The sequence below is a fragment of the Mustelus asterias genome, chromosome 7 (assembly GCF_964213995.1).
Source record: "Mustelus asterias chromosome 7, sMusAst1.hap1.1, whole genome shotgun sequence".
Classification (NCBI taxonomy): domain Eukaryota; kingdom Metazoa; phylum Chordata; class Chondrichthyes; order Carcharhiniformes; family Triakidae; genus Mustelus; species Mustelus asterias.
In genome coordinates, this window is record NC_135807.1 from 8504104 (window position 1) to 8523332 (window position 19229).

General features: G+C 47.3%; 2 protein-coding genes across 2 annotated transcripts in view; one reads left to right on the forward strand and one right to left on the reverse strand.

The window, feature by feature from the left end:
• The window catches only part of nipal2 (NIPA like domain containing 2), a 93129-nt gene extending 89825 nt beyond the window's left edge, over positions 1 to 3304 (reverse strand). The window contains exon 1 of the mRNA XM_078215651.1: positions 3177 to 3304. Within this exon, the coding sequence (XP_078071777.1) occupies positions 3177 to 3284 (108 nt within the window). The 5' untranslated portion in view covers positions 3285 to 3304. The remainder of the gene's footprint in view (positions 1 to 3176) is intronic.
• A 414-nt stretch (positions 3305 to 3718) lies between these two features.
• kcns2 (potassium voltage-gated channel modifier subfamily S member 2) overlaps positions 3719 to 19229 on the forward strand; it is a 91831-nt gene continuing 76320 nt past the window's right edge. The window contains exon 1 of the mRNA XM_078215649.1: positions 3719 to 3756. The gene's annotated coding sequence lies outside the window, so the exon portion shown is untranslated. The remainder of the gene's footprint in view (positions 3757 to 19229) is intronic.

Here is a 19229-nt window from a genome sequence, read left to right on the forward strand (position 1 = left end):
GGGAAATAATCCAATATGACAGCCACCAAACAGCAACTGCCAATCATACATACCAACCCGGAGCAGGAGAAGGCCACTCGGCCCCTCGAGCCTGCTCTGCCATTCAATAAGATCATGGCTGATTTGATTGTAACCTCAATCCCACGATCCTGCCCCCACCCTTTTAAGCACAATTTTATCCCAGTCTAATTTTGACTTATGTTTCCCTGAAAAGTGGGGGATATAAGAATAAATAATATCCGGACGATTAAATCCTTTTGAATGGTGTTGGGAAGTTCAGTCAGGTTGTGGTCCATTATTGATAATTTGCCTGCGGAAGGATGATTGTATAAAGGGTGTTATGAATGGATACACATGCACAAGCTTCCTCAGTGAAATCTGCTAATGTCAAAGCTACTGAGTTTAGCAATGACCTACTTTAAACAAGCCCCGGATATTGAATTCATCCGATGTATAAAAGGGATAAATTATTTCACAATTTTATAGAAATCATGAATAAATAAACATCTTGGTGAGGCACGTTCAGCTGCCAACTGTGACTCTCTCGCTTCAGAGTCTGAAGGTCGGGGGTTCAAGTTCTGGAACTGTGACACTTCCAGGGCTACACCCAAAGTTTTCAGAGGTGCTACCTTTCAGGCAGGATGTGGGACTGAAACCTCATGTTCACAATTAGATGTACAATATCCTATCTGGTGGGTCAAAAAGTAGCCCGTGGGCTGGTTTCCATCCCCCTGGCTATTTTTCAGAGGTGTTGCTAAAGTGACACGCATGTAAAGCAAGGGCACGTGAACTGAGGTGCATGCTAATTGCACAAAATGCCTGTGAGAGACATGCGCTCCCTCCGCATCCAAACACACGTAAATATTTCTTTTGTATTTTACCATTTGGAGTTGATGAATCACAGAATTGTTACAGCACAGGAGGAGGCCATTCGGCCCATCATGTCTGCACCGCCTCACCAAACGAGCATCGTGACTTCGTGCCTTTCCCCCGTAACCCCTGCATGTTGTTTCTATTCAAATGATCATCTAATGCCCTCCTGAATGCCTCGGTTGAACCTGCCTCCACCACACTCCCAGGCACGGCATTCCAGACCCTAACCACTCGCTGGGTGAAAAAGATTTTTCTCACATCACATCTGCTTCTTTTACAAATCACTTTAAATCGGTGCCTTCTCGTTCTCAATCCTGACATGAGTAGGAAGAGTTTCTATTAATATATGAATGATTGAGCATTTTCTATAACTCATCATGAAATATTCGGCGTGTATTAACTGTATTTAATATTATTCATGGGGTTATGGTTAGTGAACAAGCCCGGTTTCGATCTTGCGACCCACTGAGATGAAGGAGGGCCACTCATGCGGCCCACTCACTAGCCGAGGTTGCCCATCGTGGATAGTAGACTAGTGAGTGACCCTCAGCCAAAATCACTAAAATAAATTATCTAGTCATTTCGAATAATGGAATAGAATCATAGAATCCCTACAGCGCAGAGGAGGCCATTCAGCCCATCGGGTCTGCAGCGACCACATTCCCACCCAGACCCTTTCCCCGTAAATTTACCCCTGACATTAAGGACAATTTAGCATGGCCAATCAACCTAACCTGCACATCTTTGGACTGTGGGAGGAAACCGGAGCACCCGGAGGAAACCCACGCAGACACGGGGAGAACATGCAACCTCCACACAGACAGTCACCCGAGCTGGGAATTGAACCCGGGTCCCTGGTGCTGCGAGGCAGCAGTGCTAACCACTATCCACCATCTTGGGACACTAAGGGACAATTTAGCATGGCTAACTCACTGTCCTATAGCGTGGTGGAGTCTGAACCGTTAAATGGTTTCAAGAAGGAGATAGATATATTTCTAATAAAAAAAGGGATATGGGGAAAAGTTGGGGAGCTGGATTTGAGACCAGGAAGGGATTAGCCATGATCTGACTGAATGGAGGAGCAAGTTCAAAGGGCTGAATTTGTCTACTTCTGCTCCTAATTCCTAACCTGCACATCTTTGGAGTGTGGGAGGAAACCGGAGCACCTGGAGGAAACCCACAGAAACACGAGGAGAATGTGCAAACTCTGCACAGTCACCCAAAGGCTGGAATTGAACCTGGATCATTGGCATTGTGAGGTAGCAGTGCTAAACACTGTGCCACCATGCCGCTCCATATGCTGCTGTATGCAAAATGGCCACTTCTGTACATCATATAAGGTAATTACTGCACTGGCTGTAAAATCCTTTGACACATCCTGGGGCTATCTAAATACAAATACCTTCTTTAGCCGAATAGCAGCAGATGCATTCAGAGCTGTTTGAGTTCACTCCTGCGAAGTTAAGAGCACTCACTGGAGGTGGGGAGTTCTCCAACACATTCCATTCACCTCTTCAATTATTTTATCGCTAAATGTCGATTAAAAACTGGGACCTCTGAACCTCTGCCCCCACCCAGTTCCCAGCTCAGAGAGCGCTCTAATTCACATTCTTTGGGTGACTTTTATTAAAAGTGCGGATCGAGAAAGGGAAGTGGTAAGCAACTTACATCTGGTAACCTTCCAGACTGTCACTGTGCAAAGTGCCGGGCTGAAATTAGTTCGAGCCAAAAAAAAATAAAACTCCCCAAGTTGTTAAAACAGAGAAAGTTGTGGGTTAGCAGAGAACTTTCAGTTTGAAACATGCCGGCCGAACGCCGGGCTCAAACTTTGCAATTTCCACTTTCAGCAACAAATGTCTGTCCAGAGCCCTGTCTCTATCTGCCGGGGATGGGGGGGAGAGAGAGGAGGTAAACTCAACCTGGGAGTCTTAACTTTTCAGTTAAAAGTTTCCAACACATGGACCATTTATTGTTCTGATCGCAACTCCCCCCCAGAGGGGGAGAGGATTGTATCCATCACTGTCCCTCCCTCACTTTAATATCACAAATGAAACAACAGTCAAACCCCCTGTGAACTAAAATCTGCACTTGCTGCTGTTTTGAAAGCTCCCCAGCAGTGAGTTGGCACCCCGTACTCTATCCCTTTAGCCTGCATATTTACCATGGCTAATCCACCTACACATCTTGGGACACTAAAGGACAATGTAGCATAGCCAACTGTCCAACACACTATGAAGAAATACATATATATCTGCAACAGCCGGGCTACTTTATAAAGTCTTTTAAATTTGATTTGCTCTTACCTGGTGGGGGTGCAAGCTGTCCCAGGTGGGTGGCACGGTGCTGTTCTGTTGCTCCGAGACATTGTTGAACAGTACCTGGGCTGTAGCCACTGAGCTGACAGTGGTCATTGTTTAGCTCTCCCCCCCCCAAAAAAAACCTCCTCCCTCCCCCCCCCGACCCACCCACCCACCCACTCCCACACCCCCGGCTTGTCCCCAGACAGCTGCTCCTGCTGTCAGGTCCGCTTCCACCGTGAGCTGGCAGGCAGAGTCTGTGCTGAATCATAGATCATCCTCTCTTCCCTCCTCCCCATCCATTGTCTTGAATGAGCAGCAGAGGGAGGAGGGAGAAGGCAGGAAAACGTGACTATCCCGGGGGTTTTCTCTGTGTAGCCACCTCCTCCCCCCCCCCGCCCCCGCCAACTTCATTAACTTTCAGCATCATTGCCTCCTGGAACTTCCTGATCGTTTCAGGATACAGCGGGTGGATGCTGAAGGTGGAGTTTGCAAACTCCTGGGCAAATCAAACTTGAGTACACATTGCTTGTGTAAACATCTCCACACTCGTTTTCAAAAGATCAGCACAAATGAGAGTCACGAGGTAAGTGGATCTCTTTTGCTTTGCTGAATTTATTATAGGTGAAGGATCTCTCTACTGGATTCAGTCTAATTATCAAAAACCCCTTAGTGTCAGAGAAATTAGCAGGTTAAATAGATGGGGTTAAGGGGATGGGGCCTGGATGCGATTGTTGTCAGTGTAGGCTGATAACAATCAGAGGCACGGTGGCACAATGGTTAGCACCGCTGCCTTACAGCACCAGGGACCCAGGTTCAATTCCTAGCTTGAGTCACTATCTGTGTGGAGTCTGCACGTTCTCCCCGTGTCTGCGTGGGTTTGCTCTGGTTTCCTCCCACGTTCTGAAAGACGTGCTGGTTAGGTGCATTGACCCGAACAGGGGCTGGAATCTGGGGACTAGGGGAATTTCATAGTAACTTCATTGCAATGTTAATGTAAACCTTACTTGTGACTAATAAATAAACTTTTACTTTACACTGCTGTCTTGCACCTCTGTCATTCAGGGGTGGTTGGAGTTGAAGTGAAATTAGCTGCCAAATTGTCACAGGGTCTGATGGTGGCAATGTGGAGTTGCTGAGCATTTTCATAGAATCCCTACAGTGCAGAAGGAGGCCATTCGGCCCATCCAGCCTGCACTGACAACAATCCCACCCAGGCCCCATCACCTTAACCCCACATATTTACCCTGCTAATCCCCCTGACACGAAGTGGCAATTTCGCACGGCCAATCAAAGTTTAAAGTTTATTTATCAGTGTCACATTAACACGGCAATGAAGTTACTTTGTAAATCCCCTAGTTGCCTGTTCGGTAACACTGAGGGAGAATTTAGCATGGCCAATGCACTTAACCAGCACATCTTTCGGACTGTGGGAGGAAACCGGAGCACCCGGAGGAAACCCACGCAGACACGGGGAGAACGTGCAAACTCCACACAGGCAGTGACCCGGGCCGGGAATTGAACCCGGGTCCCTGACGCTGTGAGGCAGCAGTGCTAACCACTGTGCCACCATGCTGCCCGAATTTTGTATGTCGATGGCCCCCCTCTCTGCAGAATCAAAAGCAAAATACTGCAGGGGGCGGGGGGGCTGGAAATTTGAAATGTAAAAGATACGTGCTGGGAAAACTCAGCAGGTCAGGCAGCATCTGTGGAGAGAGAAAGAGAGGATTAACAATCCCTCTCCATGGTTCTGAACAAGGGTCACCTACTCCCCTTTAAGACAGAAATGAGGAGAAATGTTTTCTCTCAGAGGATCTTTAGGGTCCGGGATTCTCTCCCCTGGAAGGTAGTGGAGGCTGGATTATTAAATGTATTCAAGGCTGAGTTAGAAAGATCTTTGCTGGACAAGGGTTAATGGGGAGGGGGAGGGGGGGTGGTGTCAGACAGGAAAATAGAGCTGAAATCACCAGCAAATCAGCCATGATCTTATTGAATGGTGGAACATGCTCAAAGGGCCGAATGGCCTACCCCTGCTCCCAAGCACTGTACTCCTTAAATGTTGATTTTGTTTCCCTCTATTCTATAGGTGCTGCCTGACTTGCTGCGTGTTTTCCAAGTTGTGTTCGGTTTTTAATTAATATTTTATTGTTTGTAACATCATCATTTGAAAGGGGAGGGGATTAACCACCTTTGTTTCCCCATTTGATTATTTGCTCTTTGTACAAGGTGTGAATGTTGTGCTTCAGAGCAAGTGATGCAACATAATCAGATTATCAGTCCTGGGGCATTGTGCTATTGTTACTGCACTAAGACTTGGCGGCACAGTGGCACAGTGTTTAGCACTGCTGCTTCACAGTGCCAGGGGTCCTGGTTCGATCCCAACTTCAGTGACTGTGCAGAGTTTGGACGTTGTCTCCGTGGGTTTCCTCTGGGTGCTCTGGTCTCCTCCCACACTCCAAAGATGTGCGGGTTAGGTGGATTGTCCATGCTAAATTGCCCATCAGTGTTGGGGGACTAGCTCGGGTAAATAAGGAGATAGGACCTGGGTGGGATGGTTGTATGGGCCAAGTGTCCTTTTGCACTTTATGGGACTCTATGAAGAGTTCAAATCCCATCACAGCGGTTGAGGGAATTTGAATTCAATTGATTAATAAGTCTGGAATTTAAAAAGCAATGGTGACCATGAAACGATCATCAATTGTTGTAAAAACTCATCTGGTTCTTTATGTCCTTTAGGGAAGGAAATCTGCCACCCTTACCCAGTCTGACCTACATGTTTTATTCTCCCATTATTCTTTCATGGGATGTGGGTGTCATTGGCCAGACCAGCATCGGCACGGTGTCCAGGAATGTGCGGGTTAGGTTGATTGGCCATGCTAAATTGATCTAAGTGACAGGGGGATTAACAGGGGAAATGTGTGGGGTTATGGGATTGTGGTCGGTACAGACTCAATGGGCCGAATGGTCTCCTTCTGTACTAGTGATTCTAAACATCTGTTACCCATCCCTAATTGTCCTTGAACCAAATGGCACGTTAGGCCATTTCAGAGGACAGTTAAGAATCAACCACATCGCTGTGGATCTGGAGTCACATGTAGGCCAGACCAGGTAAGGACGGCAGATTTCCTTCCCTAAAGGACATTAGTGAACCAGATGGGTTTTACCACAACTGATGATATTTTACTGAGACTATATTCTAGGTTTATTAATTGAAATTAAATTTGTTATATTCTTTAATGGGAATCCAAAGATGTGCAGGTTAGGGAGATTGGTCATGCCAAATTGCCCCTTAGTGTCCCAAGATGTGTAGGTAAATGTATTAGCCATGGTAGAAATGTGGGGTTATGGGGATAGGGCCTGAGTAAGATACTCTGTCAAAGATTTGGTGCAGAATCGATGGGCCGAGTGGCCTCCTTCTGCACTGTAAGGATCCTCTGGCTCTATGACATGGGCACTGACAGCATTTTTCCACCAGCTGTCTTGGTGGGATTTGAACCCGTGTCCCCAGAGCATTTGCCCAGGCCTCTGGGTGATTAGGCCAGTGACGTTACCACTATGCCACCATCTCCCTATGTGCCTCCAGACCCACAGTGATGCGACAGCCCTCTGCAGTGGTATAGCACGAAAAAGCCACTCAATAGTTTCAAGAAGGCATCTCAGCACCACCTCCACAGGGCTGGTGAGGGGTGGACAATAAATGTGGGCCACGCCCACATCCTGTGAATGAATAAAAACAATCTGAATATTCCCAGGCTCCACTCAGCATGGCTGAAGTTCTCCTGTTCCTGGGGTGTAATCATAGAATCATAGAAACCCTACAGTGCAGAAGGAGGCCATTCGGCCCATCGAGTCTGCACCGACCACAATCCCACCCAGGCCCTACCCCCACATATTTTACCCGCTAATCCCTCTAACCTACGCATCTCAGGACACTAAGGGGCAATTTTTAACCTGGCCAATCAACCTAACCCGCACATCTTTGGACTGTGGGAGGAAACCGGAGCACCCGGAGGAAACCCACGCAGACACGAGGAGAATGTGCAAACTCCACACAGACAGTGACCTGAATCCTTGTCGTGACTCTCGGTGATGAGTTGTTATTCCTTACAAATAGTCCTGCCATGACCTCACTGTGAAAAGGCAAATTTCATAGAAATCATAGAAACCCTACAGTATAGAAAGAGGCCATTCGGCCCATCTAGTCTGCACTGACCACAATCCCACCCAGTCCCTACCCCCATATCCTTACATATTTTACCTGCTAATCCCTCTAATCTACGCATCCCAGGACACTAAGGGGCAATTTTTTTTTTAGCATGGCCAATCAACCTAACCTGCACATCTTTGGACTGTGGGAGGAAACCGGAGCACCCGGAGGAAACCCACGCAGACACGAGGAGAATGTGCAAACTCCACACAGACAGTGACCCAAGCCGGGAATCGAACCCAGGTCCCTGGAGCAGTGAAGCAGCAGTGCTAACCACTGTGCTACCGTGCCGCCCCATTTATTGGCAACTTGTTCCGCTGTTTACCTTGCATCGTGTTAATAATTAAATTTAAGTTTGGTTGGAGTTAAGAAAGTGCAGGATTCAATGTCAGTTGTCAGTGGTTTCATGCGTGTCATCCTTTATGAAGAAGCAGAGCCAGTTATGTTGAGACGGGGTTGTGTTGTCTCCCTCTTACTGTACACAGCCCCCGTACCACACCTTACCCAGTGTTGTCAGTAAACTGCAGGTGTACATGGGTGCCTGTGAAGGTTAAAGCAAATCCGACCAGCTGTTAGATACCTGGGCATCTCTATCAGTGTGCAAGCTTGCTCGAGTGAATATGTGCTTTGGTCTCTGCAAACCCCAATTGGATGATAGCTGTAGACTTGACCATCCCAATTCACTCCTGAATGGCCTCTCCCATTTCACCCTCTGTAACGTTGAAGTCAGCCAAAGGCCTTCTGCCTGGGTCCTTACTTACACCAAGGGCTGGATTTGTGGAACCCACAGGAGTAAGATTGATGTTGGGATGGTGGGGGATGGATGGATGGGGGGTGGGAGGGGGGGGGGCTGCAAGGAGAATCGGGTGTGGGTACCCCACATTGCATTCCTGACATCTAGAAAATTGTCTCCAATTAAGTCAGGGATAGGAAGGAACCCAATGCTGGATGAATCCTGTCCAATGGAGACAGGAAGGCAATTAGGCTCATCAAGAAACACTTAATTGTTCCTTAGAGCACCAGAATTTAGTGCTGGCTCAGAGATTTGATGGGAATTACACACGGCTTTCCCATGGCAATTCCCTGGAAGTTCTCCAACCGTGCTTAACCCTGAAAAGTGCGAGGTGATATACTTTGGAAGGAGTAGAGATTTAGAGGTTTCCAACATGGAAACAGGCCCTTCGGCTCAACTTGTCCATGCCGCCTCTTTTTTTTAAAGCCCTAAGCTAGTCCCAATTGCCCGCATTTGGCCCGTATCCCTCTATACCCATCGTACCCATGTAACTGTCTAAATGCTTTTTAAAAGACAAAATTGTACCCGCCTCTACTACTACCTCTGGCAGCTTGTACCAGACACTCCACCCTCTGTGTGAAAAAATTGCCCCTCTGGACCCTTTTGTACCTCTCCCCTCTCACCTTAAACCTATGCCCCCTAGTTTTAGACTCCCTTACCTTTAGGAAAATATGTTGATTATCTACCTTATCTATGCCCCTCATTATTTTATAGACCTCAATAAGATCACCCCTCAGCCTTCTACACGCCAGAGAAAAAAAATCCCAGTCTATCCAGCCTCTCTTTATAACTCAAACCATCATCTGGTAGCATCCCAGTAAATCTTTTCTACACTCTTTCTAGTTTAATAATATATTTTCTATAATAGGGTGACCAGAACTGTACACAGTATTCCAAGTGTGGCCTTACCAATGTCTTGTACAACTTCAATAAGATGTCCCAACTCCTGTATTCAATGTTCTGACCAATGAAACCAAGCATGCCGAATGCCTTCTTCATCACTCTGTCCACCTGTGACTCCACTTTCAAGGAGCTATGAACATGTACCCCTAGATCTCTTTGCTCTGTAACTCTCCCCAATGCCCTACCATTAACTGAGTAAGTCCTGCCCTAGTCCAATCTACCAAAATGCATCACCTCGCATTTATCTAAATTAAACTCCATCTGCCATTCATCAGCCCATTGGTCCAATTGAGCAATCCGAGATAACCTTCTTCACTGTCCACTATGCCACCAATCTTGGTGTCATCTGCAAACTGACTAACCACTTACTCCCATAAGTAATGGGAGTAAGTGGGAATAATTTGACAAGGAAGTATACTATGAAAGATCTGACACTGGGAAGTTCCAAAGAACAGAGGGACCTTGGCGTGTTTGTCCATAGATCTCTGAAGGTGGAAAGGATGGTGAAAAAGGCATATGGCACAATCGCCTTTATCAATCGGGGTATAGATTACAAAAGTAGAGAGGTCATGATGGAGTTGTGTAGAACTTTGGTGAGGCCACAACTGGAGTACTGTGTGCAATTCTGGTCGCCACTTTATGGAAAGGATGTGATTGCACTGGAAGGAGTGTAAAGGAGATTCACCAAGATGCTGCCTGGGATGGAACATTTAAGTTATAAGGAGAGGTTGGATAGGCTTGGGTTGTTTTCTCTGGAGCAGAGAAGACTGAGGGGCGACCTGATTGAGGTGTTCAAGATTATGGAGGGCACGGACAGGGTGGATAGGGAGCAGCTGTTCCCCTTAGTTGAAGGGTCAGTTACAAGGGGACACAAGTTAAAGGTGAGGGGTGGGAGGTTTAGGGGGGAATCTGAGGAAAATGTTTTTACCCAGAGGGTGGTGATGGTCTGGAATGCGCTGCCTGGGAGGGTGGTGGAGGCGGGATGCCTCACGTCCTTTAAAAAGTACCTGGATGAGCACTTAGCACGTCATAACATTCAAGGCTATGGGCCAAGTGCTGGCAAGTGGGATTAGGTGGGCAGGTCAGGGCCTTTCATGCATCGGTGCAGACTCAATGGGCTGAAGGGCCTCTTCTGCACTGCTGTATTCTGTGATTCTGTATTGGGGGTAAGAGGTATCACTGGAACCAATTCTAGCCACAAGCCCCATCCAGCCATCTTCCCTGTGCTCTCTATCCTACATTGTCTCCTGGTTAAGTGCCTCAATTCTAACATTTTCACCCTTGTTTCCAAATCCTTCAGCCTCACAGTTCCCTATCTCTGGAAACACCTCCAATCCCACATCCCTCCGAGATTTCTGAACTCGAATTCCAGCCTCCGGAGCCCTAACCCCGATATTTAATCACCCCACCATTGGCAGCCGTGCCTTCAGTTGTCTGGGCCCCAGGCTCTGGAATGGGGAGACGTTGGCATTGGGGTATTTTCACTGGACTAGTAATCCAGAGATCCAGGTTAATGCTCTGGGGACCTGGCCTCGAAACTGGAATTCACATCAACCATTATCGATCGTCATCTAGAATCATAGAACCCTACAGTGCAGAAGGAGTCTGCACCAACCACAATCCCACCCAGGCCCTATCCCCATAACCCCATGCATTTACCCTAGCTAGTCTCCTTGACACTAAGGGGCAATTTAGCATGGCCAATCCACCTAACCCGCACATCTTTGGACTGTGGGAGGAAACCGGAGCACCTGGAGGAAACCCACGCAGACATGGGAAGAATGAATCTGCTGTCCTTACCCGGTCTTGCCCACCTGTGACTCCAGAGCCACAGCAATGTGGTTGACCCTTAAAATGCCATCAGGGTTGGGCAATAAATGCTGGCCTAGCCAACATCGCTCACGTCCCATGAAAAAATAAAAAACAAAACTCCCCTCTAAACCTCTCTGCTTCTCTGTCTGGCTTTCTTTCTTCCAGTTTCTTGTTTAAGGCTACCTCTCTGACCAAGATTTTGTTCATCTACCCTATATCCCCTGTGTCAAACTTTATTTCATGCTCCCCCTTGGGATATTATAACTTTTTTATTCATTCTTGGGCTGTGAGCAACACTGGCAAAGCCAACATTTATTGCCCATCCCTAATTGCCCTTGAGAAGGTGGCGGTGAGCTCCCTTTCTCAACTGCCGAAGTCTCTGATGTGTAGGTACATCCATAGCGCTGTTAGGGAGGGAGTTCCAGGATTTTGTCTCAGCGACAGTGAAGGAATGGCCGATATATTTCCAAGTCAGGATGGTGTGTGGCTGGGAGGGGAACTTGCAGATGGTGGTGTTCCCATATATCTGCTGCCCTTGTCCTTCTAGATGGTAGTGGTCGTGGGGTTGGAAGGTGCTGTCTAAGGAACCTTGGTGAGTTTCTGCAGAGCATCTTGTAGGTAGTACACATTGCTGCTCCTGAGCGTCAGTGGTGGAGGGAGTGAACGTTTGTAAATGTGGTGCCAATCAAGTGGCTGCTTTGTCGTGGATGGTACCAAGTTTCTCAAGAGTTGTTGGTGCTGCATCCATCCAGGCAAGTGGCAACTATTTCATCACAACTCCTGACTTGTGCCCTGTAGATGGTGGGCAGGTTTGGGCAGTCAGGAGGTGAGTTACTTACCACAGGATTCCTAGCTTCTGACCTGCACTTGTAGCCACAGTATTTATCTGGCTGGCCCAGTTCGGTTTCTGGTCAATGGTAACCCCCAGGATAGTGGGGGATTCAGTGATGGTAATGCCATTGAATGTCAAGGGGCAATGGGTAGATTTTCATTTGTTGGAGATGGTCATTGCCTGGCACTTTTGTGGCCCAAATGTTATTTGCCGATTGTCAGCCCAAGCCTGGATATTGTCCAGGTCCTGCTGCATTTGGACATGGACTGCTTCATATCTGAGGAGTCGCGGACGGTGCTGAACATTGTGCAGTCATCGGTGAACATCCCCACTTCTGACCTTAAGGTGGAGGGAAGTTATTGATGAAGCAGCTGAAGATGGTTGGGCCTGGGACACTGCCCTGAGGAACTCCTGCAGTGATGTCCTGGAGCTGAGATGATTGGCATCCACCCACCACAACCATCTTCCTTTGTGCCAGATATGACTCCGATCCGTAGAGAGCTTTTCCTCTGATTTCCATTGACTCAAGTTTCGCTGGGTCTCCTTAGTGCCACACTTGGTCAAATGCGGCCTTGACGTCAAGGGCAGTCATTCTCACTTCACCACTGGAGTTCAGCTCTTTATTGCTGAATAAGTGCCCCTTGTTGATGACACCTATTCATCATTTTAATGATGATCGAGAGTAGACTGATGGGGTGATAATTGGCCAAGTGGACTTTGTCTTGCCTATTATGCATAGGACAAACCTGGACAATTTTCCACTTTGCCGGGTAGATGCCGGTGTTGTAACTGTATTGGCAGAGCTTGGCTAGGGGTGCAGTAAGTTCTGGCGCACAAGTCTTCAATACTATTGCCAGAGTATTGTTATGATGATACTTTGCAGTATCCAGTGCCTTCAGCCATTGTTTAATATCACATGGGGTGAATTGAATTGACTGGAGACTGGAATCTGAGATGCTGGAGACTCCAGAGGAGGCTGAGATGGATCATCCACTTGGCACTTCTGGCTTAAGATTGCTGCGAATGCTTCAGCCTTATCTTTTGCATTGATGTGCTGGGCTCCTCCATCACTGAGGACGGGGATATTTGTGGAGCCTCCTCCTCCAGTGAGTTGTATAATTGTCCATCATCATTCACGGCTGGATGTGGCTGGGCTGCAGAGCTTAGATCTGATCCGTTGGTTGTGGAATGCCGTTTGGCATGCAAATAGTTCTGTGTTGTAGCATCACCAGGTTGACAGCTCAGTTTTAAGTATGCCTGGTGCTGCTCCTGGCATGCCCTCCTGCACTCTCCATTGAACCAGGGTTAGGAAATCAGAAACACAAAGGGACTTGGGAGTCCTTGTTCAAGATTCTCTTAAGATTAATGTGCAGGTTCAGTCGGCAGTTAGGAAGGCAAATGCAATGTTAGCATTCATGTCGAGAGGGCTAGAATACAAGAGCAGGGATGTACTTCTGAGGCTGTATGAGGCTCTGGTCAGACCCCATTTGGAGTATTGTGAACAGTTTTGGGCCCCGTATCTAAGGAAGGATGTGCTGGCCTTGGAAAGGGTCCAGAGGAGGTTCACAAGAATGATCCCTGGAATGAAGAGCTTGTCGTATGAGGAACGGCTGAGGACTCTGGGTCTGTACTCTTTGGAGTTTAGAAAGATGAGGGGGGATCTTGTTGAAACTTACAGGATACTGCGAGGCCTGGATAGAGCGGATGTGGAGAGGATGTTTCCACTAGTAGGAAAAACTAGAACCAGAGGGCACAACCTCAGGCTGAAGGGACGATCCTTTAAAACGGAGATGAGGAGGAATTTCTTCAGCCAGAGAGTGGTGAATCTGTGGAACTCTTTGCCGCAGAAGTCTGTGGAGGCCAGGTCATTGAGTGTCTTTAAGACAGAGATAGATGGGTTCTTGATTAATAAGGGGATCAGGGAAAATGGGGAAAAGGCAGGAGAATGGGGATGAGAAAAATATCAGCCATGATTGAATGGCGGAACAGACTCGATGGGTTGAGTGGCCTGATTCTGCTCCTACGTCTTATGGTCTTATAATCCCCTGCCTTGATAATAATGGTTGAGTGGGAGATATGCCGGGCTGTGTGGTTACAGATAGTGCTGGAGTACAGTTCCACTGCTGATGGCCCACAGTGCCTCTTGGTTGCCCAGTCTTGAATTGTTAAATCTATTTGAAGTCTATCCCATTTAGCATGATGGTAGTGTCTCACAGTACGATGGAAGATATCCTCAATGTGAAGATGGGACTTCATCTCCAAAAGGACTGTGCAGTGGTAACTCCTACCCCAATACTGTCACGGACAGATGCATCTGCAGCAGGCAGGTTGGTGAGGATGAGGTCAAGAGTATTTCTCATTCTTGTTGGCTCCCTTGGCAGTCCCAGTCGAGCAGCGATGTCCTTTTGGACCCGGCCAGTTCGGTCTGTGATGGTGCTACCAAGCCACTCTCAGTGGCGGACATTGAAGTCCCCCACCCGGAATACATTTTGTGCCTTTGCCACCCTCAGTGCTTCCTCCAAATGGTGTTGAAACATGGAGGGGTACTGATTTATCAGCCGAAGGAGGACGGTACATGGTAATTAGCAGGAGGTTTCCTTGCTCAGGTTTGACCTGAAGTTGAGGACCCCCAGGGCAACCCCCCTCCCCTCTGTATGCCACTGTGTTGCCACCTCTGCTGTGTCTGTCCTGCCAGTGGGACAGGACATGCCCAGGGATGGTGATGATGGTGTCTGGGACATTATCATTGTCAGGCTATTGCTATGTGCAAGACAGCTCTCCCAAATTTGTTAAAGGTGCCAGATAAATATAAGTTGTTGTTGGATAAATTCATTTGCTTCATGCAAATTAAAACATTTTGTAATTATGATAATTAGTGAGGAACAAGTCTGCTGCAGATGAGTGTGAAGAATTTCAATATCGTTTGTTATATTACAAAAGAGAGGAAGGAGGCTTACTCACAGCGAACTGTGTTAGTCTTCATTCCTAAAGGTGGTAGATTTGAATGAGTTTTATTTTAATATTCAGATACTGTGCAAGCTCTGTTCTGACTGAGCTAGCAGGGGTGAGTCTGTTCGCTGTAGGGGGCTCTCCAATGTTTCATTAAGAGTCCTATAAATAAAGTAAAGCATTGTGGGGTGCCAGCCACGAGATGGAATTCAACCACTTTGACTGGTTTGATCCAAAATTGTCGCTGTCAGGTTTGGGCAAACCATCTGCAACTGTGCTGTGGATGCTTGAGTTTTGACTGTGCACAGTTTGGGAGATGGATTGGGGGCACTCAAATTTACTAATTCTCCCAATTCTGCCATGAAATGCACTGATTCTGGGCCTTCACGGGTTCTTTTTAAACCTTTGAATAATCACATTTTAAACAAAAATGGAAGAATATCGCAAATGTGTGTTTGTGATATAAAAAACTTTGTAAAAAAAAAAGCAAATCTTTCAATAGACACAAGGAGCCTTTAACATTGGCTGCCAGAAGTCACCTGACCTTTTACAACTGAAATATTTGTGAAGCTACTAGAAGGCTTCAAGTGGATTCACAAATTGTCAGACCCAGACATGTGAAGACATTTGAAATTCAATGTGTGTTTCCACCAAGGGTGAACAGAAACTCATTGATAGCGGCTTCCCTGAAGGTGTGAATAGCTCTTTCCCCATCTCCACAAAAACCTGGAAGAATGAGATATCTAAAGGTGAATTAGCTTGGCTAAAAGACAATGGATGGGATTATGCCCAGACCTGGGTTAAACCAATACCTAAAATGGAAGCACATTTCAGCAGTTTGAGTAGCAATAGTTTTGAGTTTTCAGCTGTGTGGAGTCTGGCTGAGAGGTGCCATTTTGTGCAGAGGACCCAGAAGATCTCAGGAAGTGAGTTCTCAGTGAAGTAACAATGAACAGCGTGTGAGAGCTGGTTTTCTCATTCTTTCACTGGGAGACAGGAAGGAAGTTGTCCAGGAATGAGTTCTGTTCTGTTGAAAAGGGAATCCAGGCAGTCTTCAAGAGTCATGCAAAAGAACCTTCGCTCGCTCCTCCAAGCGACTCTACCTGCTGAGTCCACCTTCCAAGGGAACCTTTGACTATTCAACTACAGAAGCCATCACAGCTGCTGAACACAACTCTTCAACTTCAACCCTTTACTCCAGAAAAACCAACAAACCAACTGCACGTTATGGGCCCGTAATAATATTCTAAAGGAATTTGATCTTTATAATGATATCTATCTTTATCCGCATTTAGAATTTCTATGTATTCAATTTGTCTGTGTGTGTGTGAATTTTAAAGATAAAGTTTATTAGTCACGAGTAAGGCTTACATTAACTGCAATGACGCTGCAATGAAGTTACTGTGAAAATCCCCTAGTCGCCACACTCCGGCGCCTGTTCGGGTACACTGAGGGAGAATTTAGCATGGCCAATCAACCTAACCAGCACGTCTTTCATACTGTGGGAGGAAACCGGAGCACCCGGATGAAACCCACACAGACACGGGGAGAATGTGAGGTGATTCATTTTGGTAGGACTAATTTAAATGTGGATTACAGGGTCAAAGATAGGGTTCTGAAGACTGTGGAGGAACAGAGAGATCTTGGGGTTCATATCCACAGATCTCTAAAGGTTGCCACTCAAGTGGATAGAGCTGTGAAGAAGGCCTATAGTGTGTTAGCTTTTATTAACAGGGGGTTGGAGTTTAAGAGCCGTGAGGTTATGCTGCAACTGTACAGGACCTTGGTGAGACCACATTTGGAATATTGTGTGCAGTTCTGGTCACCTCACTATAAGAAGGATGTGGAAGTGCTGGAAAGAGTGCAGAGGAGATTTACCAGGATGCTGCCTGGTTTGGAGGGTAGGTCTTATGAGGAAAGGTTGAGGGAGCTAGGGCTGTTCTCTCTGGAGCAGAGGAGGCTGAGGGGAGACTTAATAGAGGTTTATAAAATGATGAAGGGGTTAGATAGAGTGAACGTTCAAAGACTATTTCCTCGGGTGGATGGAGCTATTACAAGGGGGCATAACTATAGGGTTCGTGGTGGGTGATACAGGAAGGATATCAGAGGTAGGTTCTTTACGCAGAGAGTGGTTGGGGTGTGGAATGGACTGCCTGCAGTGATAGTGGAGTCAGACACTTTAGGAACATTTAAGCGGTTATTGGATAGGCACATGGAGCACACCAGGATGATAGGGAGTGGGATAGCTTGATCTTGGTTTCAGATAAAGCTCGGCACAACATCGTGGGCCGAAGGGCCTGTTCTGTGCTGTACTGTTCTATGTTCTATGTTCTAATGTGCAGACTCCACACAGACATTGACCCAAGTGTGGCTGTGCTTGATGTGGTGTAATGCCCCTAGCCCCTGGGGTAGACCTGACCCAGGAATAATTAGCTACAGAAACCGATGAAACAGACCTTTGCGCCGGCAGGGTGCAGAAAGGTTGAAAGAAAGAGATGCATTGTCTGTGAGAAGGTACTGGTAAGCTGCCTTAGTAGAATCATAGAATCCTACAGTGCAGAAGGAGGCCATTCGGCCCATCAATTCCGCACCGACCACAGTCCCTCCCAGGCCCCAGTCTTGTAACACCTCAAATTTTCCCTGCTAATCCCCCAACACTAGGGTCAATTTAGCATGGCCAGTCAACCTAACCTGCACATCTTTGGAGTGTGGGAGGAAATTGGAGCACCCGGAGGAAACCCACGCAGACACGGGGAGAATGTGCAAACTCCACACAGACAGTGACCCGAGGCCAGAATTGAACCTGGGTCCCTGGCACTGTGAGGCAGCAGTGCTAACCATTGTGCTACCCTGCTGACCAAAGCCTTAATCCAGCACCTTAGACCGCTTGAACCACTGCAGTCCATGTGGTATAGGTACACCCACAGTGCTGTTAGGGAGGGAATTCCTGGATTTTGACCCAGTGAAGGGACGGCTGATATATTTCCAAGTCAGCATGGTGAGTGGCTTGGAGAGGAACCTCCAAGTGGTGGTGTTCCCATGAGTCCTCGTCCTTCTAGGTGATAGAGGTTGCAGATAGGAAAGGTTTTGCCTAAGGAGCCTTGGTGAGTTGCTGCAGTGCATCTTGTGAATGGTACACACTGCTGTCATTGTGTGTCGGTGATGGAGGAAGCGAATGTTTAAGGTGGTGGTTGAGGTGCTAATCAAGTGAGCTGCTTTGTCCTGAATGAGGTTGAGCTTCTTGAGTGTTGTTGGAACTGCGCTCATCCAAGCAAGTGGGGAGTATTCCATCACACTCCTGACTTAGAAACATAGAAGAAGATAGGAGCAGGAGAAGGCCGTTTGGCCCTTCGAACCTGCTCCGCCATTCTTTACAATCATGGCTGATCGTCCAACTCAGTAGCCTAATCCTGCTTTCTCCCCATAATCTTTGATCCCATTCGCCCCAAGTGCTGCCCCAAGTAGCTTGTGCCTTGTAGATGGTGGACATGCTTTGGGAAGTCAGGAGGTGAGTTACCTTCTGCAGAATTGCCAGCCTCTGACCTGCTCTTATAGCCACAGTATTTATATGGCTGATCTGGTTAGGTTTTGGTCAATGGTAACCCCCAGGATGTTGATTCATAGAAATCATAGAAATCATAGAAACCCTACAGTACAGAAAGAGGCCATTCGGCCCATCGAGTCTGCACCGACCACAATCCCACCCAGGCCCTACCCCCATATCCCTACATATTTACCCATTAATCCCTCTAACCTATGCATCTCAGGACACTAAGGGGCAATTTTAGCATGGCCAATCAACCTAACCCGCACATCTTTGGTCTGTGGGAGGAAACCGGAGCACCCGGAGGAAACCCACGCAGACACGAGGAGAATGTGCAAACTCCACACAGACAGTGACCCAAGCCGGGAATCGAACCCAGGTCACTGGAGCTGTGAAGCATCAGCGCTAACCACTGTGCTACCGTGCTGCCCATTGTGGGGGATTCAGTGATGATAATGCTGATGTCAAGGGGCGATGGTCAGATTGTCTCTTGTTGGGGATGGTTATTGTCTGGCACTTGTGTGGTGCTAATGTGTGGCGATCTACTCCATATGCAGATTTAAGCTGATGGAGGTAGTCTATCCTTCCCTCTGAAGCCACGTGATCTACCCTTTCCATGACAACATGTTGGGTAAGGTCAATCTTTGAGATCAAACAGGGTTGTGCTCTGACACTATTCTCTTTGCTGCTGTGATATGCCTACAGAGGGTGTATACTTTCATAGTAGAACTGATGGACAGCTGTTCAGCCTTGCTTGTCTGAGATCCAAAACAAAGGTCCATCATGTCCTCAACAGAGAGTTTCTGTGCTGACAATGCCGCACTAGCATTCCATTACCAAAGAACACCTTCAGTAGCAAATGGACACACGCCCTCATGCCTGGAAAGAGTTTGGTTCCATCAGCATCAGGAAGACTAATGTCATGGCCCAGAATGTTGCCATACTGCCACAATCACCAACAGTCTCTCATTTGATGCTGAAATCAACTAGCATTGCAAAATCTGCAGCTGTTATTGTCC